Below are 23,480 nucleotides of genomic sequence, written 5' to 3' on the forward strand. Positions count from 1 at the left end.
CCAAAAAAAGATCTAAACCTTATTGCTTTTGCAATTTTATTCTATTAATATTCATCAGTTTTTATAGCTATTTCTTTATTTATTTGTATGAATTTTTCTTTTATAAATTTCTTACGTATATCTTCAGTATTTTGACACTCATCTTCTCTCCGTCCACATAATGGGCATGTGCCTTGAGGTATATTGCCTCTATTATTTCTTAATTTCCAAATCCCCAGTCTGAACCAGGCTAGTCCAAATCTTTCTTTCAGATTCATATTTTCTATATATGTACTCCTTCCCCATATTTTTTTATATTCGTTAAAAATATTAGGGATCGCATTTCATTGTTACTACTGAAATCATTTTGCCTAGTTATATTTTTACATCTTGATTTAATTAGATTTAGGCTTGCTGACATATTTCTTGTAGCTAAGCAATTCCATAACCACCCCAGCCCAATATTAAAGATGTTATTTTTAATATTCATGATTGCTTTATTTGTCGTATTATAACAGCAGTAGTAGTGATGCCAGTCCTACGTGCTTGCCGCCTTTACACCAAGAAAAACTTCTTGGCACTTATATTCTGTTAGAGCTGAGTCGACCACAGGGTTGCAAAAATTCACAACTTCATCAGGAATCAATTCCTCTAGCTTCGGTTTTGTAGCTTAGCGCCTTAACTACGCTACCGCATGTCCCTTGGTGCAGTTACTCAAAGAGTATTTTTTTCATTTATTCTGTGACTAATGCTTGCTTACGTATGGTTTTTAAGGAACCCGGAGGTTCATTGCCGCCCTCACATAACCAGCCATCGGTCCCTATCCTGAGCAAGATTAATCCAGTCTCTACAATCACATCCCACCTTCCTCAAATCCATTTTAATATTATCCTCCTTTCTACGTCTCGGCCTTCCCAAAGGTCTTTTTCCCTCCGGCCTCCTAACTAACAATCTATATGCATTTCTGGATTTGCCCATACGTGCTACATGCCCTGTCTGGATTTAATGTTCCTAATTATGCCAGGTGAAGAATAAAACGCATGCAGTTCTGCGTTATGTAACTTTCTCCATTCTCCTGTAACTTCATCCCTCTTAGCTCCAAATATTTTCTAAGTACCTTATTATCAAACACCCTTAGCCTCTGTTCCTCTCTCAAAGTGAGAGTCCAAGTTTCACAACCATAGGCCTGCAAAAGAACGGTAATATAACTGTTTTATAAACCCTAACTTTTAACTTTTTTGAGAGCAGACTGGATGATAAAAGCTTCTCAACCGAATAATATGACTAATACGTAATGACTATGCTGCTAATGACTAATGATGCCACCAAAAATTAAGTCATATGCTACTTCAGGCAATTATATAATTATATAATTTTATATTAACTGCAATATTATATTCTAGCATCTCTGATGCATCCTTCTTTCTTTCGTGTTGCTTGTTTTATTTTTTCGCTATTATGTATTTTGTATATAAATTGTATCTGTGTAAGCCATCTATAATTGGAAGCTTGCTTCTGTTGGCGAAGTTTACATACATACATACATACATAAATACATACATACATACATACATACATACATACAGTAAACACATACTGTACATACATACATACATACATACATACATACATACATACATATATTACGTCGACCTGGTTGGCGAGTTGGTATAGCGCTGGCCTTCTATGCCAGATCAATGGCATTTAAGTGTGCTTAAATGCGACAGGCTCATGTCAGTAGATTTACTGGCATGTAAAAGAACTCCTGCGGGACAAAATTCCGGCACATCCGGCGACGCTGATATAACCCCTGCAGTTGCGAGCGTCGTTAAATAAAACATAACATTAACATTACACACATTACATACATATATTCTGTCTAAGGGCAGAACTTTCGCTGCAAATCCAGCATTCTTGTTTTACTTATATGAAGCCTTATTTCTCAGCTAGAATACGGAAGAACTTCTTTGTGTTCCTCCGTAGGAGAATTAAAAATATGTTTACTATTAAGAATGGATTGGAGATGCTTTATTAAATCTACCTCCAAATTGCATTTGTGCAAAAGAAAATATTCTCGTAGAGTTTTGAACTTATATACATAAAGTATTCCCTGGTTGTGAAAGTTGGACTCTCATTTTGAAAGAGGAACAGAGGTTAAGAATATTCGAGAACGATGTTCTTAGAAAAATATTTGGGGCTAAAGTTTCAGGAGAATGGAGAAAGTTACACAAAGCAGAACTGCACGCATTGTATTCTTCATCCAACATAATTAGGAACATTAAATCCAGACGTTTGAGATGGGCAGGGCAAGTATGTGTGAATCCAGAAATGCAAATAGAGTGTTAGTTGGGAGACCTGAGAGAAAAATACCTTTGGGGAGGCCGAGACGTAGATGTGAGGATAGTATTAAAATTGATTTGAGGAAGGTAGGATATGTTGGTAGGGACTGGATTAATCTTGCTAAGAATAGGGACTGATGGCGGGCTTATGTGAGGGCGGCAATGAACCTCCGGGTTTTTTAAAAGCCATTTGCAAATAAGTATTTTATATCTCCATCTAGATAGGCTACCATGAAGGCGCACGGTGCAGACAGCGTGTTCACACGACCTCAGCACTAGAATGAGGTGGTATGGCCAGATCCACGCTTCGACCATCTTTTAATCTCCGGGAAAAACCCGATACTCAATTTGACATGGGGTTGAGTGGATTCCGGGGGCGTTCTGGAATTCTGGCGAGAAAAATGGTGCAACCGTCTGGGATTGAACGCAAGATTCTTCAGTTTATAGCCAGTTGCTCTACCGATTGAGCTACATTGTCGCCCAAATATGTACATATAAATATACAAAATATTCAGAATGTAAATGTATCTTAAAAATTAGGAGAAAAAAGTATAAAAAGAAAACGTATGTGAAAGAACCAAACTGATTTCCTTTGAAACAGGAGTGTCAGTTTGGACTGCTGCAATCCACTGGCTATTTCATTTGCTTGACTTATTTTTATTTTACTTTGTAATCCGGTGCTGAAGCTGTTCCTCTTCCATCTCCCTCTCTCATTTACTGTCACCCACATCTGTGTCAAGAAGCAATTTCTATCCCATTTCCTCTAGGACGACGAGAAAAGAAGATAATGTAAAATAATCGACTTCAAAAATACTCCGGAAAATGGAGAGGAAGACACGCACCGGGGTCGACCATGATGGCTAACGGAAGTGTTGTAGGTGGGGAATAACATCTTCAATTCGGAAATTGAAACTACCCTAATAAGAATAAACCTCAAGAGTTCCGCGAAAAAAGACATATTCTCCTAATAATCAGCAGTGGAATTACAGGTCTAATGACCCATTTCCTAGGTAGGAAGCTACCTTTCAAATTCCAGCTCTAAAGGGCATATCTTTACTTAAACATCTTCGTAACTTCAATATTAATCACTTCCAAGTCAGTCCCAGTGAAATGCTGTACTATATTGGCATATATTTAACTACATTGATAATAACACCTCTCTACACTCTTCCGCTAATTTATGACTCCGCAAACAATGACTTAGAAATAACATTAAATATAGAATATGACAACATTCAATACTTATATGCTATTCTTTTGTTTCGCAGGTTTAGCATTAACTACAAGTCATTATCTGAATTACGCATTCCAGTTTAATAAAAATGACGGATAATATAAATAAATAAATAAATAAATAAATAAATAAATAAATAAATAAATAAATAAATAAACAAATAATTGAGAATTTACAGTCACTTACGGAGCTTATTTCCGAAGGCATTCTGAGCATAAAATGTCATATAAACATTTGTCCTAATCTCAATATTTTCAGAGTTACACTAATATGAAGTTGTTAGTAAAATACCATTATTCTTTAGTTTTAAGGGTAAAAAAATATTATAGGAAAAGAATGAACTATTTGGCAGTATCATATCTTTAATTAGCTATTATTATGAAGCTAAAAATGTGTTCTGAATTCCATACTTGCTTCGTACTGAATTTTTTCCTCCCATTTTATAACTATAAAATTGCATTTTTCTTACGCATTTATCACATAATTGTTACAAATCACGCCACTCTGTTAAATTCTTCAAGACTGTACATTGGGATACATAAATAAACTGTAAAGAATCCAGTTCCTAAAGTCGTACGGTTTGTAACAATTTTTATTTATTTATTTATTTATTTATTTATTTATTTATTTATTTAACCTGGTAGAGATAAGGCCATCAGGCATTCTCTTCCCCTCTACCAGGGGATTACAACTACAATATTAAGAATACAATTACAATTATAATTACAATTAATATTAAATTTACAAATACAATAAAAATCAAAGTACTAAAAGATTAACTGATTAATAGAAGCTAGACAGTTTATTGTAAAAGTTAAGAAGAGAAAAGCATTTCTTTTATTGATTAAGTAAAAATTAAACCTACTCTACGCAGTAAGAAAATGCTTAATAAGTTTGCTTTTGAATGCTACTAAATTCCGACAGTCTCTGATGTCACTGGGTAGGGTATTCCACAAGCGCGAGAGCGAGATTGTGTATGATGATGAATACGATGATGTCTTATGTGTTGGTATGGCTAGTATGCGGCTATTTTGCGTGCGTGTGAAGAGATTATGATATGATGACAGGTAACTGAAACGGGAGGCAAGGTAGGTAGGTGTAGAAGGACTTGGAAAAGGAGAACAAGAGAATGAAAATTTCTACGTACGTTAAGCCGTAGCCAGTTTAGAGTTTGGAAGGATGGGGTAATGTGGTCAGCGCGACGGACATCGCAGACGAAGCGGACACAAGAATTATGAACACGTTGTAATCTTTGCGACTGGTTGACATTGAGGTCGGTCAGTAGAGAATCACAATAATCGAAGTGGGGCATTACTAGTGTTTCCACTAGTATTTTCTTGAGTGATAGCGGAAGGAATTTTCGAATGCTGTTTAAGGAATGTAGAATGGAAAGCACATTTTTGGTAATATGGGTTACTTGGTTATTCCAGTTTAAATGCGTATCAAAGTAAACTCCAAGGTTTTTAACACAGGAAACAAAAGGGAGTATTGTGTCGTTTAACTTGACTGGAAGAGCAGGAGTAATATTGCATAATAGACGTTGATGTACCACTAGGATTGCTTGTGATTTTCTTGCATTGAGAGTCAAACCAAACTTTCTGGCCCATGCAGATATAGATTCAAGGTCCTCGTTAAGATTTTGTATTGCGTCATTGAGTGAGTCAGGGGTTGTATGGATTTAGATTTGTAAATCGTCTGCGTAGAGGTGATGCTTAAAGTGCTGTAGAGTCGAAGGGATGTGATAAGTGCCTAAGAATGATGAATTCTTTTATTAAAAATTGAAAAACAAAGAAAGTTTACGTGAAACTATGAATTTTATATTTTAATTCGTATTTTTGCTTGGGGGTCACTTTGACCCCCATGCGAGTACTTACGTCACAAAATAGTTCGCGAGTACTTAAGTGTTAATAAATGGTAGTATTGCAACAAGCATAAATTTACCAGATGGACTAAAACAGTTATTTTCCCCATGCTAAATGTATTAGGTCCTCCAGCTTAGGGGTTGGGCGAAGGGCTAACAACCCTTCACCGTAAAAAAACAGCTTGTTACGAATCTTTCAAATAAGCCTCGGAATGGGACTGATTCTCTGGCACGACCACAGCAAAGGAATAAGGTTTTGAGATTGTCTCAGTGAAAGTACAGCAGAGTTCGTATAGGTCAGTTTCTGTCAGATGCGTTTCCAATTCACTGTGGGCTAAAGCAAGGAGATGCACTATCACCTTTACTTTTTAACTTTGCTCTAGAGTATGCCATTAGGAAAGTCCAGGATAACAGAGAGGGTTTGGAATTGAACGGGTTACATCAGCTACTTGTCTATGCGGATGACGTGAATATGTTAGGAGAAAATCCACAAACGATTAGGGAAAACACGGGAATTTTACTGGAAGCAAGTAAAGAGATAGGTTTGGAAGTACATCCCGAAAAGACAAGGTATATGATTATGTCTCGTGACCAGAATATTGTACGAAATGGAAATATAAAAATTGGAAATTTATCTTTTGAAGAAGTGGAGAAGTTCAAATATCTGGGAGCAACAGTAACAAATATAAATGATACTCGGGAGGAAATTAAACACAGAATAAATAGGAAATGCCTCTTATTATTCGGTTGAGAAACTTTTATCATCCAGTCTGCTGTCGAAAAATCTAAAAGTTAGAATTTATAAAACAGTTATATTACCGGTTGTTCTATATGGTTGTGAAACTTGGACTCTCACTTTGAGAGAGGAACAGAGACTACGGGTGCTTGAGAATAAGATTCTTAGGAAAATATTTGGGGCTAAGAGGGATGAAGTTACAGGAGAATGGAGAAAGTTACACAAGACAGAACTGCACGCATTGTATTCTTCACCTGGCATAATTAGAAACATTAAATCCAGACGTTAGGGATGGGCAGGGCATGTAGCACGTATGGCCGAATCCAGAAATGCATATAGAGTGTTAGTTGGGAGGCCGGAGGGAAAAAGACCTTTAGGGAGGCCGAGACGTTGATGGGAAGATAATATTAAAATGGATTTGAGGGAGGTGGGATATGATGATAGAGAATGGATTAATCTTGCTCAGGATAGGGACCGATGGCGGGCTTACGTAAGGGCGGTAATGAACCTCCGGCTTCCTTAAAAGCCAGTAAGTAAGTAAGTAAGTAAGTAAGTAAGTAAGTAAGTAAGTATGCTAAATGTATTAATATCGACGAGTGGCACAGTTCTTACCGTGACATGGCCGGCGTGGTGGTCGATCCAGCGTCGCTGGCGTCCCCGACAAGACGCTGCACTACTTGCTAGTCACCAGGCGGCCGCGAGCCAACTGCAACACGAAGACAACAGTGAGGCACAACAATGCTGGGGCCGCTCCACTGTTTGTTCTCTATTGTGTGCATAAAGAAGGCGTGCATGCGTTCTGATAGAGCGACGGGTAGCTACACAGATTAGATATCAACACCGATGTTTGCCCTGCTGTTAGCAGCACAACACAACACTTGATTCCAATGTAATTCATACAACTAACTTATTTATGAGAAGGTACCTAACTAGATAAATTATTGCATTCTCAACACTTACAATTTATATTTTCACAATTTCTCCTCTTTTGTTGTTTTCCCTTTTTCTGCCATCCTACTTATTTTTTTTTCAATTTTTATATTATATTCAGCATAACGATTCCAATATTTAAGAAGGGATTAAAAACAGATCCAGAGAATTACAGAGGTATCTGCCTATTGAATTCAATCCAAAAGCTATTAACGAAAATAATAACTAAATAAATAATCCAACTAGGAATAACTGAAGAACAAGGATTCCGGCAGAATAGGTCCACTATATATGCCATATACACATTGAGACAGATAGCTGAGAAAGTCGTCGAATTCAATAAGCCGGCTTATCTATGCTATATAGATTTAACAAAGGCTTTTGATGGAATTAAAATAAAAGATGTTATGGAAATACTAAAGAAAAAAGGAACCAAATATAACATTATAAAACTCATAAAAGATCTCAATGTTAATAACTACACAAGAATAAAGGTAGATAACCACCTAACTGATAAGATACCTACAGCAACAGGAGTAAGACAGGGTGATAGCCTTAGCCCTATTCTGTTCAATGTGATCATGGACGAAATAATGAAGGAAACTAAAGCATGAACTAGGGGCTACAGATTGGGGAATAAAGACATTAAAATAATATGTTATGCTGATCATGTGATCCTTTTAGCAGATAACGAAGACAACCTACAGAGATTGCTATATAAATTTCAAATAACAGCAGAACGATTTAACATGGTGATATCAGAAAATACAACAAAATCACAGACTATCTCAAGGCAGCCACTCAGATGTAAACTTGCAGTATATGATAAACCCATAGAACAAGTAATGAGTTTCAGTTACTTAGGAACAAAAACAACAAGCAATAAAAATTTGGAGGAAGAAGTAAGAGAACAGAATACTAAAGCAAACATAATATCAGGATATCTAAGAGATGTAATTTGGAAAAATAAATACATGAACATAGAAAGCAAGATCAGAATATATAAAACGTGTATAAGGCCAGTATTAACATATGCAACTGAAACTCGAGCAGAAACAAAAATAAAACTGCAAAAATGATGACAACAACAGAAATGAAGACATTACGAAGTATTGCTGGCGTTACGTTATATGACAGACAGACGAACGATGGGATTAGGGAAAAATGTGGAGTGCAGGATGTGACAAAATGGATCAAGACTAGAAGAAAAGGATGGCGGGACCATGTGTTAAGGATGACGGAAGACCGACTCCCGAAAATCGCAATGAAAGGAAAGTTGGACACTCCATGACCTTTGGGACGACACCCTAAACGGTGGAAGGAAAGTTGGACACCAACATCAGATTAGGACAGCAAAGTTGGAAAATACAGGATTTATCCTAAAACACGAGGAAGAAGAAGAATATTATGTTCTGTACTCCTTTTATTTTCACCTTCTACGAAGTTGAAAGGCAAAGTATTCTGTTGCTATATTTTTGCAGAATTATACATTTTCAACATCCTTGTAACGTGTAAATGGTTTCGGTATGCAGTATATCTGGCTGTATAATAGCGATTTATCCTGAACTACTGGACGAATTTCGTTCATATGAAGTACTGTACTATCTACGAAAACTACTAGGCTAAATTAATTCCCAACACACTATGAAATGTTTCATATAAAACAATTTTTATCTCGAAAAGGAAACAAAAAGGAAAAAAAAAAAATTGTATTAAACATTTTTGTTGTGAAATATCTCAAAGAATAACTCCTTAAATTAAAGACATTACTTACGGTTCACTCTATATAAATATATTTATAAACAATATAAATCGTTTATATTTGAAATAATGCTTAGTTACAGTATTTATATTTAATTATATTATTTTATACACGTAAATTTCTTATTTTTGTTATATTACGAATACAACATGCGGGGAATACCTACTAAGAAGATGCCTGAATACTCAATGGAATTTTTTGAACTCCGAAATCTGATGGTGTAGAAAATTTTTCTTTACTGAAATATGCGTTGTGTACCGCCGCCACCGCCAACTACTATTACCAACACCGACACTATTGTTATTATTTAAAATTTGTATCTGTAATGATTATTTGAGGCGTGTAATTGATGTTTTGTTAGTTGAAATGTTGTATCAGTGAAGAAGTGTGTTGTGTCAGTGAAGTGTGTTGTATCAGTGAAGAAGTGTGTTGTGTCAGTGAAGTGTGGTGTGACAGTGAAGTGTGTTTGCGTCAGTGAAGTTTTATAGTTTATAGTGGTAACACAAAATATTTGAACAGTGAAGTGTTTTTGAAGTGCTAGTGAAATCAGGATAGTATCAGTGAAATATGTCGTAGTTCTCGTAGTTCCAGTGCGTGAGTTGACAGCAAAATGAGTGTAGTGCTGAAAGGCACTTGTGCATATATGAACATATACTCGTAGGTTTTAATTCTAATTTAGGGTTAAGAAACAAATTAGATTTACTTTAAATGTTATTTTAAGTGATCGTGCTCCATTAATTTAGGATGCTCCTTGTTAATATTATTATTATAGACCTACTATTGTTATTATTATTATTATTATTATTATTATTATTATTATTATTAATTATTATGCACCTAAAAGGGAGAGGTTAAACTAAGGTAAAGAAGGAAAGAAAGAAGTATTAATTATTACTATTAATTTATTAATGTGTTTATTATTAATTGTCATTATTGAGTGTAATTCTAATTAGTTACCACTGCTACCGGGTATTCGCCCATTTGCAGTGTAAATACATACATACATACACATACACACATACATACATACATACATACATACATACATACATACATACATACATACATACATACATACATACATACATAGAATGAAATTTGTAGCTCAGCCACATGCTCATAATAAAAGACGAAATGAAATTCTTAAATTAGTTGAACCTAAATATTTCACATCTGCTGCTTTACTACACAGTACAAATTATGGTCCACGTCTATATAATTCGATAATAAAATTTCATCCAGAATTGACTACTTTAAGCAATGAAATTTTCAGATCCAGAATTAAAAAATGTATATGACAGACTTCCCTGTATATATATTATGTACCATGTATTGTAAAACAAGTTTATTTCTATCCTAAGTGTATTTTTCTATTTTATCTTGGTTACTAGATCAACATGACCTGCACTAATTATACTACTAATAATAATTTAATATTAATCCATCAATCTAAACATCGTCTCTTTTTTCACTCAGTTATTACTACTATTATTATTTAATAATTTTATTATAATCTTTATGTGAGCTTTTTTCTTAAGTATTTTGTCTACAAAGTATGTGTATCTATGTAACGGAACTGTCCCCGAACACGAGCTTTGCTCTTTCGGGGTATTTTAATGTAACGTTTTTATGTGTATTCTATTATTAAATAAATAAAAATAAATAAAATAAATAAATAAATTACACATAGTACATACATACATACATACATACATACATACATACATACATACATACATACATACATACACATATTACACGTTTATAACAACAGAAGAATACACTAATGCAAATGCAATAATTCAAACTTCGATATTAAAAATAACTTTTTTCAAAGACGTGATGATAAGTTATGAACTGACGAAGATTCAGGTTATGAAAGTGGAAATTGGATAAAAAAAAGTAACATGGATATAAAAGCTTCTGAGAAGAAAGGCACATCCTGGAAATTCCAGCGACGTCACTTATGACAATATACAAAAGACTCTATATTCATAACTTACGCCATGTCTTTGCTTCGGGGTATTGTGGCACTGGGATCCATAAATGAATAGTCCAGCACACAACTCCGGGCAGGTACAACAAATGTGCCTATATCAAGGAAACGAATGAAAGTTAAAATATTCATAATGCTATTCATTTTCTAGAGAGAGAGAAAGGAGGTGGATGCAGGCTATTGTACCATCCACAATCTGCAACGCATATACTGGAGATGTGAACACAAACAAAGACACTTGTTGTCTAGCGGTTAATGAGAATTGGAATCTTCATTCAAGACTGCGAAAACAAAAGACCGCGATAATAATAACAGATGAGAGAGTATTGAGCCTGGAAACAAGAGCTGGAGATGGTTGGATGGTCGAAAAGAGTCAAGAGAGGTGCAGAGAGGGAATGTTTCGTTCGTGATGAAGAATACATAATAATCCATCCTTCTCGTTTTCTGGCGTAGGTTTTGTTAAAAAAAGAGTTGTGTCATTAATGGTTGATGGGCCAAGAGTTGTTTTTTAAAGGGACGAAAAACAAAAATAGAAGTCGTTCTTCATCTTTTTGTCGTTCCATCATGATAGTAACGACCTGACAATGTGTAGCATTAATAATTACAGAGGGTGTTGTCTTTGTTTCCCCTCCCAGCAAGTTGTGAATGGAGCCTCCACGCTTCTGTATCAAGAGGATTTCTCTTCTCCTCTGTCACCACTTGCCAACCCACAAGCCTCCTAGATTCCATCCTTAGCGGGGATACACCTTCATCTGTTCATTCAAACGGATATCGGGGGCGTTTCTATCCACGTGCATCTAGCAGTCCTTCATTACGAAACTGTAACAATGCACACGTGTCGTTAATGAAAGTAGAAAAAAAAGTTAGTAAAGCTCTATCCGGGGAATATGTAGGCCTACAGTATTTTGTAGAATTGTTGGGGTCAGAGAGGTGGGATTCCATGCAGTTGTCGTCGGCAGTCAGTTCACCAAGGAACTCGTTTTCGAAGGGACACATGTTTTCTTAAATTTATAGCGAACAAAGCGAGTTTTATTATTACACTACCGCTGTATCATAGTTCAACTGTCATAGCCTCTGTGGTACAAGATGAAGCAAAATGAGCTCATGATTTTGCATAGTTTTTTGACAGAAGGGATATTAAATATCGATCAAATTCCAGCAGAATTAATACAAGAGGGTGGAAAGGCATTATCTAGCGAAATTTATAGATAGATAGTCTGCAAAAATATAGCAACAGAATACTTTGCCTTTGAACTTCGTAGAAGGTGAAAATAAAAGGAGTACAGAACATAATATTCTTCTTCGTATTCCTCGTGTTTTAGGATAAATCCTGTATTTTCCAACTTTGCTGTCCTAATCCGATGTTGGTGTCCAACTTTCCTTCCACCGTTTAGGGTGTCGTCCCAAAGGTCGTGGGGTGTCCAACTTTCCTTTCATTGCGATTTTCGGGAGTAGGTCTTCCGTCATCCTTAACACACGGTCCCGCCATCCTTTTCTTCTAGTCTTGATCCATTTTGTCACATCCTGCACTCCACATTTTTCCCTAATCCCATCGTTCGTCTGTCTGTCATATAACGTAACGCCAGCAATACTTCGTAATGTCCTCATTTCTGTTGTTGTCATTATTTTTGCAGTTTTATTTTTGTTTCTGCTCGAGTTTCAGTTGCATATGTTAATACTGGCCTTATACACGTTTTATATATTCTGATCTTGCTTTCTATGTTCATGTATTTATTTTTCCAAATTACATCTCTTAGATATCCTGATATTATGTTTGCTTTAGTATTCTGTTCTCTTACTTCTTCCTCCAAATTTTTATTGCTTGTTGTTTTTGTTCCTAAGTAATTGAAACTCATTACTTGTTCTATGGGTTTATCATATACTGCAAGTTTACATCTGAGTGGCTGCCTTGAGATAGTCTGTGATTTTGTTTTATTTTCTGATATCACCATGTTAAATCGTTCTGCTGTTATTTGAAATTTATATAGCAATCTCTGAAGGTTGTCTTCGTTATCTGCTAAAAGGATCACATCATCAGCATAACATATTATTTTAATCTCTTTATTCCCCAATCTGTAGCCACTAGTTCATGCGGTATTTGGGAAAAGGAAATTGTACCAGAACAATGGAAGGAGTCCATAATTGTACTAATTTTTAAGAAGGGGACAAGACTAACTGTGGTAATTTTCGAGGGATAGGCCTATCACTTTTGTTGACGTCCTACAAAATTTTGTCCAATATTCTTTTGAGAAGATTAACTCCGTACATAGATGAAATTATCGGAGATGATCAGTGTGGTTTTAGGCGTAATACTATTGATCGGATTTTTTGTATTCGACAGATATTGGAGAAAAAAATGGGAGTATAAGGGTACAGTACATCAGTTATTCATAGATTTAAAAAAAGGCATATAACTCTGTTAGGGAGAGAAGTATTATATGATATCCTTATTGAATTTGGTATTCCCAAGAAACTAGTTCGATTAAATAAAATGTGTCTCAGTGAAACGTACAGCAGAGTCCGTATAAGCCAATTTCTATCTGACGCTTTTCCAATTCACTGCGGGCTAAAGCAAGGAGATGCACTATCACCTTTACTTTTTAACTTTGCTCTAGAGTATGCCATTAGGAAAGTTCAGGATAACAGAGAGAGTTTGGAATTGAACGGGTTACATCAGCTGCTTGTCTATGCGGATGATGTGAATATGTTAGGAGAAAATCCACAAACGATTAGGGAAAATACGGGAATTTTACTTGAAACAAGTAAAGAGATAGGTTTGGAAGTAAATCCCGAAAAGACAAAGTATATGATTATGTCTCGTGACGAGAATATTGTACGAAATGGAAATATAAAAATTGGAAATTTATCCTTTGAAGAGGTAGAAAAATTCATATACCTGGGAGCAACAGTAACAAATACAAATTACACTCGGGAGGAAATTCAACACAGAATAAATATGACAAATACCTGTTATTATTCGGTTGAGAAGCTTTTATCATCCAGTCTGCTGTCAAAAAATCTGAAAGTTAGAATTTATAAAACAGTTATATTACCGGTTGTTCTTTATGGTTGTGAAACTTGGACTCTCACTTTGAGAGAGGAACATAGGTTAAGGGTGTTTGAGAATAAGGCGAATTCAGAAATGCATATGGAGTGTTAGTTGGGAGGCCGGAAGGAAAAAGACCTTAGGGGAGGACGAGACGTATATGGGATGATAATATTAAAATGGATTTGAGGGAGGTGGAATATGATGGTAGAGACTGGATTAATGTTGCTCAGGATAGGGACCTATGGTGGGATTATATGAGGGCGGCAATGAACCTCCGGGTTTCTTAAAAGCCAGTAAGTAAGTAAGAGTGGACGTGTATTAATTCGTATTAGTTTTTTTTAGTTGGTTATTTAACGACGCTGTATCAACTACTAGGTTATTTAGCGTCGATGAAATTGGTGATAGCGAGATGATATTTGGCGAGATGAGGCCGAGGATTCGCCATAGATTACCTTGCATTCACATTACGATTGGGGAAAACCCTCGGAAAAAACCCAACCAGGTAATCAGCCCAAGCGGGAATCGAACCCGCGCCCGAACGCAACTTCAGACCGGCAAGCAAGCGCCTTAACCGACTGAGCCACGCCGGTGGCTACTTCGTATTAGTGAGACGCGAAACAAAATTTATTCCTTTTTTTCAATATTGTTCTCTGTGTTCTGGTTCACCTGAAAATGCAAGTTCCAAACGCTGCTTGGCAAAATAGATAGTGGGCTAAATTTGTTTTCAGTATTTCAGTTTATCATTATTTGGCCTTGTCTAACGCAAAATCATAATTCCACCGTCCCTGTACAGTCGCAGTGGTATAAAAGGACTTCAGACACAGAATTACAATCACAAGCAGAGTTATGTATGGGTCTTCCTTGACACATGACACCGCATGACGGTTTATGTGACATGCAGACCACCAACAAGGAAACACTATCGTCTGTCTTACTGCAGGATGTTAGCTCGAAATATTACAAATAAACATCTAGACAGATGTATAATTTCGCGGATGATAACCTCGGTAGTTGATATATGGTACTTACAAGCCTGATGGATAAGGAACATTATGCAGCACTTCTCGACGACACTTGATAAACCGCGCTCTACTGAAGGCTCCGAACACAATAGTCAACTCGTCAGTAGCATTCCCCCCCCCTCCTGCAGATCCCAATTTATTCTGCCGTTGTTATATCTACATGTGGTCTCATTGTCAGTGCAGCATCTACAATGAGGCAGTGCGGGTAACAACGTCTTGATCTGTGACAATGAAATACACACATGTATTGCAACACATTCCAGTACAGTCATCGCCCGCAGCAAATACAGTTCTTAAATCCAAATAAGGTCTCCACTGTTGGCTCAAATCAAAGTCAGTTTGTTTTAAGCGCCTCCAGATATGGTAAGTCAGACCATTCCGGCCTCCTCTGGTGTGGACATGTGTAGAGTTAAGGCTGGGTCACAATAAACCGGAAATGAGAATCGGAACGAAAACGAAAACGGTAAAATTGTTAAAATGTGTACATTTGAATGTGAGCATTCACAATTAACGAAAAGCTTGCCGGAGCCCAGGATCGGGAACGGAGAGTTGGCCAAGTTTCAACTTTGGCGTTCACGTTTCCGATCACAGCCCACTAGATTCATTCTATTGCCATCTAAAAGCTATTTTTTCGTCATATATTTTGTAGCAAGAAGACCGTGACATAACCTATGCATTATTTTATTCTGTGCTGTGCATCATGGAGCAAGTTTTATTTGGTGAGATTCTAATATTGAGTGTTGAGGAAAATCCTCACGTTTACGATAAGCGGCGCGCCTCGTATAAAGATGAGAAAATGAAGGAGAATACGTGGCTTTCAATAGCTGCATCTTTGAACACCGATCGTAAGTGAATCATATTTTATTACTTTATTGGTAGTATTACACACTACATATTCATGCTTCAATTCAATAACTACTGTTGTGTTCATTTTTGTTCTATTACAAATGTTTCTTCTCTAATTATTTTACATTATGGTAGACTTAAAATAGGTTGTGATAATAAAGCTGCATGGGCATATTGTACCGTACCTAATGAAATGTTTCAGTTGAATTTTCGAAGTTGGTTAACCTGTGTTTATGTTGGCTGCCTTGTACTCATGAGAAAACGCCATTGGTCAATTATACACAAATAACATCAGAATGCGTAATATCGACTTTACATATCGTTAATGACATACATATCGATATGCATAGTCGTCTACGTTCTCGGTTTATTGTGAATCAAAAATTTTCATATTCACGCCCTCTGCTTCTCGTTTTCATTCTGGTTCTCGTTCCCGGTTTATTGTGAACCAGTCTTTAGGCTTTTGATGTGAAACGTTTATAATCAAAGGGCACAAAAGAGACAATTTGCATAAAAGGTTTTCTCTGGCGTCTCTTGTGGTACATTGGAAACAGAAGTGTATGATAAACTTCGTATCTCACGACTTTCCACGCGGTCTGTCGCGCTCCATTCTCAATTTAATCCTGTCCTGGCATTGTTTGACATTGACAGACACACTGACTGCTGTCATGCTTCTTCCCTCCGCCCTCGTGTGGTACCTATTAGGATACTTCCATTTTCGGCTTTCCCCTTTCAAAATTCTCTGAAATTCCTTCAGTATAACGGCGAAAATTGGAGTGAGACAAATGGCCAACAGGCTTCGAGGTCACATATTGTTTTCTCAGCGCGTTTTCTCGTTCCTTTTAAATTTTTCTCCTTTCACTGACACTGACTCGTTTCATTATGGGCGAGTTTACTCGTGTGCCACTCGCACAACGCAAGGACTCGGAACACTTCTCTTGCAAGGACTGCGGAAGTGGCGATTCCTCCATGAAGTATATGAGGATGATCCTAAAGATTAATTTCGTGCCTCTGAGGATATAAAACAATTTAATTACAGATTTTGATTTTTAATGCGTCCCGACGTAATAATTTCCTTTAAGCTTCCACTTTCTGTCGTGAGTTGTCGCCACTGCACTGTTCAGAAATAATTTCCGAGGAACCATTCAAATATCTTACAGCAAACGGTATTTCTAGCAGTGAAGTTAGAGGACAGGGGAGAGTGCGGAGGGAGGTGTATGACTTGAGTTTAACCGCGTATCCTAATACTACGACCCTTCTTTCTGGGTGATGGAGACCGTCTCAGAGACTACAATAAGAATTTTCAAGTACCCTTGTAGCCTTCTTAAATGCAGTCATTTTAAAAGAATAGAATAAACGAAATAAATAATTTAAAATGATTGACTATAATATAAAAAATAAAATGAATAAAAACAAAATTACATAAAGATAAATAAAATAAGCTATAATGAATACAAGAATTAACAGGACTTTCAGATGACAGGATAGCCGAAAGAATATCTGAAGTTGTATTTTATCATTTGGGAGAATTTAACTGTAGCAAGAAATTTATTGCGCAAACGTACGACGAAACATTGATAAATATCGGGCAGTACAATGGCTTAGGAGCCATCTTCACAACTAAAAAGGGGAGGAGAATAGAACTTCACTACAAATAAACTGCCAGTTCTAGACTGGTTAATCAAAGACTTACATAGGCCTACTTGTATTGATTTTGCATGCTCTATTATTATTATTATTATTATTATTATTATTAATACTATTATTATTACTAATATTATATTATTATTAATTTTAGTTTCTGTCTTGGACATCAGTCGGCAATCTCATATCCTACATAAAAAAATATCACGAGTCGCCACTGGACTGCGGTGGTGTGCAGGCTTTTAACATCTTTCTGCGTTCCTGTCTTGTTGCTGTTCTGTCATGCTTCTCCTCCCTCATATGACAGCTATTTCGGCTTTCTCCCTTCAGAATTCTCTGAAGTTCCTTCAGTGGAAGATCGGAATGAGACAAGTGACCAATAGGCTTCGAGCTCACATTTTCACTTTTCTAAGCCCGAAATTCCTGTGCAAGGACGCGTTTTCGCGTATCTTTTAAATATTTCTCCTATCATTTCCCCATTGACACTGACATTACCTCGTTCCATTATGGGCGAGTTTACTCGTGTGTCACTCGCACAGTGCAAGGTCATGGATCCCTTCTCTTGCGAGGACTGCGGCAGTCCCACTCGATGTGTAGGCTTTTGACATATTCGGCGATCCTGACCTGTTGCTGTTCTGTCATGCTTCCCCCCCCCCCGTCATGTGGTAGCTATTAGGTTACATCCATTTTTGGCTTTTCACCTACAAAATTCAGCTTTTCTCAGTCCCAAATGAAACTTTCCTTGCAAAGATAGGCCTACGTTTCGAGTTTTTCTTCACATTTCCCCAGCGACACTGATCGTCTCGTTCTATTACCTAATTAGTAGTGCTGTTGATCGATAATATTATTTAATCGATTAACTATTTGAATTTAATCAATTAATCGGCAGATTAATCGAGTTTTGATCGAGTTGAAAAAATGTTTTAATATATTGTAATACACAAATATTGTTAAATTTAACTTGTGTTAACTTGATAAGCATAAGTAAGTTATTAAATGTTGTGTATCTGTATATATTGTATCGTTATATTACAAAACAAATATTTTAATTACTTACTAACATATTTATTATGAGGCTTGTAATTTATTGTGTCAATTTCTCCGGGAATTTTTGAGACAAACATAAATAACAAAAAGTATGAAGACTCACTCGCCTAGTTAATACTGCTTCATCCATGATTTTAAACATGTGAGTGCATTCACATGCTCCGAATTAAGTGCCGCTCTACGTTTAGTAACAATGTTTCCTGCATCACTAAACACGAAAAAAAAAAAAAAAAACTTTTTTCGGTCAAGCACTTCTCCACGATCGTTCAATTTAAATCCAAACGTTTCACCGAATTTACCTCTCAAATTCTCATCAGAAAGCTGATTTTTTTTTCTTTATCAAACTAAACACACAACCTTTATATACAATTCCAGTACAGAAACTGCAACTGCAAAACTATAGCGGACGAAACAGAAGACTGGCCCCTACTGTAATCAAATCATTAGATTTTAAAAAGAGAAGAAGGTAGTTACGCTCTGGCTTGCACACAGTGTAGACATGGCAATTTTAAGACGGATGAGGGGGACGAATCCCAGAAAAGTATGGATTTCATATGTTAAGAAAATGAGCCGACAACAAGGTGGAAGTTTTCTTGGAAAACTTAATAAGGGTTTCGCATTGTGTTTCAACTTTCAATTGAGGTAGAATAGGTCACTGTCCTCATATTTCCATCTCTTTCTGAAGTGTTTGTGCAAATATTTTCTCTACTTTACCTGGTTTATAGTTAAAAAAACAGTACTCTTGTGCTTTTAAGTAAGCAATTTCCGAGAAGGAAATATTGTCGGAATTTTTAGTATGAGTTTGCATTAACAACATAATAATTAGTATCAACTACAACCAATTAATTTTAATCGAATCGATTATTCGATTAAATATTTTTGATCGATTAATATTCCAACAGAAATCGATCGATTAATCGATTAAATCCCACAACACTGCTAATTAGTAATTACTGCAGGGGAGACTGTTGTACCTTGAAACATTTTTTTGTTTCTGATTTTTGCTGCTACATAGCCGACTCAAACTGAAGTAGATTGTAGAGAAAGCCGTTAGGTAACTCTGGTCATAGTTTCGGTTTGATTTATTACAAAGTGTGAGTTCTGGGGATGAAACCATTTTTTTGGTACCAAAAGTAAATATTTCGTTCATTGTTACGCATTTCCTAACACAAAACCAAATTGTATTTGTAACTATCAATCAAGTACGGTGTGTTCCCTGTCATCTGGTGAGTAAATATGTATGTTAATTTCCATTATTTATTCTCATCTCTAGTTTAGGCAGCCATTTTTGTTTAAAAGTTCTTGTTCCTTGAAACACAAAACATCTTGCATCATGAAACATGTTCCAAGGTACATAATGCTATCGGTTTTTGTTGTTTTTTTTTTTATTAAGATCATGCCACGAAGTAAGTCTGGAGTTAAGAGCACCCAAATAGATCCGGATGCCTTCGAGAAAGCTGTTGAAGCAGTTATGTCTCCTACAGGAAATAAAATCTCAATCAGAGAAGCTTGCAAATGATAAATACATTTTTTAAATGACTGAGTTTTTACGATTATATTTTCATCTATATCCCCTGTGCTCCAATGTTCCAAGGTACAAGACGGTATGTTCCAAAGTACATCAACCTGTTGTACCATGGAACACTTTACATATCCTTTTATTTTATTTTTTTTTCATCCTTTATAGATCTATGAAACATGAAAATACCTGTAGGAACTTGTAAAGGAATCTTCAATAATTATTTCAAGCATTTTTTCGTTTAAAAATTCCATTTTCCAAAATAAAAAAAAATAAAATAAAATGTGAAAAATTATTCAAGGTACAACAGTCTCTCCTACTATTTCGTCCTTAAATTGAAGGATTCAGAGCCATAGTGGGGCCAAGCGTCATTTATTAAAAACGGAGAAAGCAAAGGTTAAAGTTAAGTGAATACCATAGTTTAATGAAGATTGGCATATCATTTAGTTTCAACGTGTGTACTTTATATTATTTGCTATATGTTTCCAATGAATTGTGGTAATAAAATCATTTCTACGGTTTTAGGAAATGGCGCTTGGCCCACTATGGTTCTGAACCCTTCAATTCATCCTTTCGTTCTCCTAGTAGCTAGTTTTCCTTCCCATTGTTATTCCCATATTGGTGCAATATTGTCTCATCATCTCAACTTCGTTCAATAGCTTGTGTGATTGAATAAAGAACTAAAAATTACTAGTCTCGCACATCATTTTCATTTTCTTCTATTCCTGTTCCCCCATTCTTTCTCTTTCCAGTGAGCTCTTCTTTGTTCTGTATGTAGCTAATTTATAAGTTGAAAGGAAATAAATTAATACACGTGTTGAAACTGAAGAAACGAAAATTTTACCGACGTGAATAAACTTGAATTATTAGTTTCCTTTTCCCACCTTTTACAAAGGACAATATTCTACACAAGAGACAGCATATCGTGTGATGAATTATTTCCAACTATCACATGCCGGTAATAACTTGGAGAAGTCTTTAATACTTGACGCGCGAGGAAGCAGGTTGTTTGGAATCTCGAGAAACTTATAATGGAGGAATCTGCAGACTCTGGAATCGTTGCCAAAGACTTGCGCAAGTTGGCCTGCCAAACGCAGACTTCGCCAAAGTAATCTCTCTCTCTGTCTGTCTTGTTATTGTAGTGTAAAGAAAATTCGAATACCTACAAATAATTGCTAAGTAAGTAAACTTAGGGATTGAGGGTGCGGAGTTGGGTTTGAATTAAGATTATGTGGGCGTGCAGGCGGCAGCGCGCACAATGCCATTCAGCAAGAAACTCGTACCGTGCGATCGTGTTCATTGTCACTGCTCGGCGACTGGCGTCTCACAGACTGCTTGCATAGTCTTGTTTCAACTATTTCCTTCTCCATGTTGTTCTCAGCTATATAAACACCTAAGAGACGATTCAGATACAAAAAGAATAATCTCTTTACTATGGTTTAATACAGAGATTTGATCAAAGCTTTAAATTGGGTCAGAAATTATATTTTCGTGGTGTTTGGGTAAAGGGAGATAAGTCATAAAAATGAGTTCGGAGATAAACGAAAATTAAACTTGAAACCCTTATAACAAATAATTTTCAACACAAATAAAACACATCAACTGCTAGTATTCTTTGATTTTTGCACATACACTTGTATAATGTAACTTGTATGTTCATCTGGGGAACAAAATTCCATCTGCACAAAAAAATTACTTATACCCCTTTACCCGAACTCTACAGATTTATTCTTAAACGAGTTATGGACACAAAAAAGTTAAATAAAGACATTGTGATAAATTCTATGTACAGGCAAATATGTTACAAGAACACGAAATTATATTTAAAATTTTTAATCCAAAAGTTATTTAATTAATTTGTTTTTTATATACAGAGTGATTCACGAGGAAAAGTATAGTACATTATGCAACGAGCCTATAATGGTAGTAATTAAGACGCGAGTATGTTTATGAAACGAGCGCAAGCGAGTTTCACAAATTTCATACGAGCGTCTTAATTACCATTATAGTCAAGTTTCATACGACTTTTTATGCTCGACCATATTTCTAACTTGAAATTATTCATAAGTATTCATGTTATTCTTATCTGACTGGGGAGCGGAACTGACCTTGTGCAATATCTCGTCAATTGTGAGATGTGCGCAGACGCGAAAGTATTGATTTTTTCCGAGAAACAAATGTCGACATTGAACTTGATATAATCTAGAGAGTAAAATAAACATTAATCTTGATATAACCTTGAAATTGAATTCGACATTGAAAAACGAGATGAAAAATTGAATTTATTTGAATATTATTTACAATTAACGCTAATTATTAATCTAATCTCGCTCTAATTATTAATCTAATCTCGCGCTAGTTGTCTTCCGATTGCATATCCGAGAATAATCGATACTTGCGCTTTCATATTGCTACAATGGTATTTTCTGATTGGTGGAACACCTGAACTTTAATGAATAGGTGTACTTTAATGAGGTACATTAAAGGGCTGCTACCAGGTGTATAATTACTACATTTCGGCATGGTCGAGCATAAAAGTTATTTAATTTATTTGTTTTTATTACCAGGGTGATTCACGAGGAAAGGTAAAAAATTTAGGATACGGTATCTTAGGTAATTTTGAGTGAAAAGTTCATATGAACATAGGCCCGTTTTCGAACAATGGCGCAGCTAGATGCATTTTTTTGTTAAAACGTCTCGACCCAATGTGAATCAGACGTTGCCATATGGTGCTGACGTGAGACAAGGTCAAGATCGCAATGAATGACGTAACATTGGAATCTGCATTGTGAGCGATGTAGATAAGAGAAACAAACCGGGTGGTGGGGCATTACGAATGTCCAATCGCCTGCCCTTGTCTGATGTAATGGCACAGAACCCGCAGATAATACAAATAGCCTACACTATCATCAATTCACAGCAGTTCAGTCAGCTACCTAGAGTACAGTAGTTATACAGTTATCGGAAGTGTTAAATTGTCGTTTTACAAGATGCCTTATAAATTTTAGACTACAGAATACGCCGATATTGTGTATGTTTATGGTTTGTGCGATGGAAGTTCCTTGCGTGCCGTCGCTGAATATGAACGACGTTTTCCGAACAGAAGGGTACCATATCGAAGAGTATTCACTGTTTATGAGGTTGGATGAAAAACTTGGTATAGCAAAGGAAGGTGGACACGAGAGAGGCGCTAATCGATCGTATTTTGGATGCGGAATAAAGAACAGCTACGTGCAACTCTCCCGATCGATGAGCGCGATTCAGGCCCGAGCGCAACAGTACATTGAAGCAGAAGGAGGTACATTTGAAAATGTGCGAAAACATCGACCCCGACGTCTAGAATATTAGGTATGTATGCATACGTGAATATAAACTCTTGAATTTGTCCGTTATCTGTCTCTAAATGCGAGTTAGTACAATGGAATTTCAGAAGTTTTTATGAAATCAAAAAGCCATATCTCCGTAACCGTTCGAAAACGGACCGATATTCATAAGAACTTTTTGACTTAGAAGGAC

General features: G+C 36.1%; 1 protein-coding gene across 7 annotated transcripts in view; it reads right to left on the bottom strand.

The window, feature by feature from the left end:
• LOC138697814 (transcription factor SOX-5-like) overlaps nt 1-23,480 on the bottom strand; it is a 970,705-nt gene that overhangs the window by 760,960 nt on the left and 186,265 nt on the right. For all 7 annotated transcript variants that reach the window (XM_069823343.1, XM_069823339.1, XM_069823346.1 and 4 more), the window contains exon 2: nt 6,762-6,855. In XM_069823343.1, the coding sequence (XP_069679444.1) occupies nt 6,762-6,769 (8 nt within the window). In that variant the 5' untranslated portion in view covers nt 6,770-6,855. The remainder of the gene's footprint in view (nt 1-6,761; nt 6,856-23,480) is intronic.

Source organism: Periplaneta americana, chromosome 4 (genome assembly GCF_040183065.1).
Source record: "Periplaneta americana isolate PAMFEO1 chromosome 4, P.americana_PAMFEO1_priV1, whole genome shotgun sequence".
Taxonomy (NCBI): Eukaryota; Metazoa; Arthropoda; class Insecta; order Blattodea; family Blattidae; genus Periplaneta; species Periplaneta americana.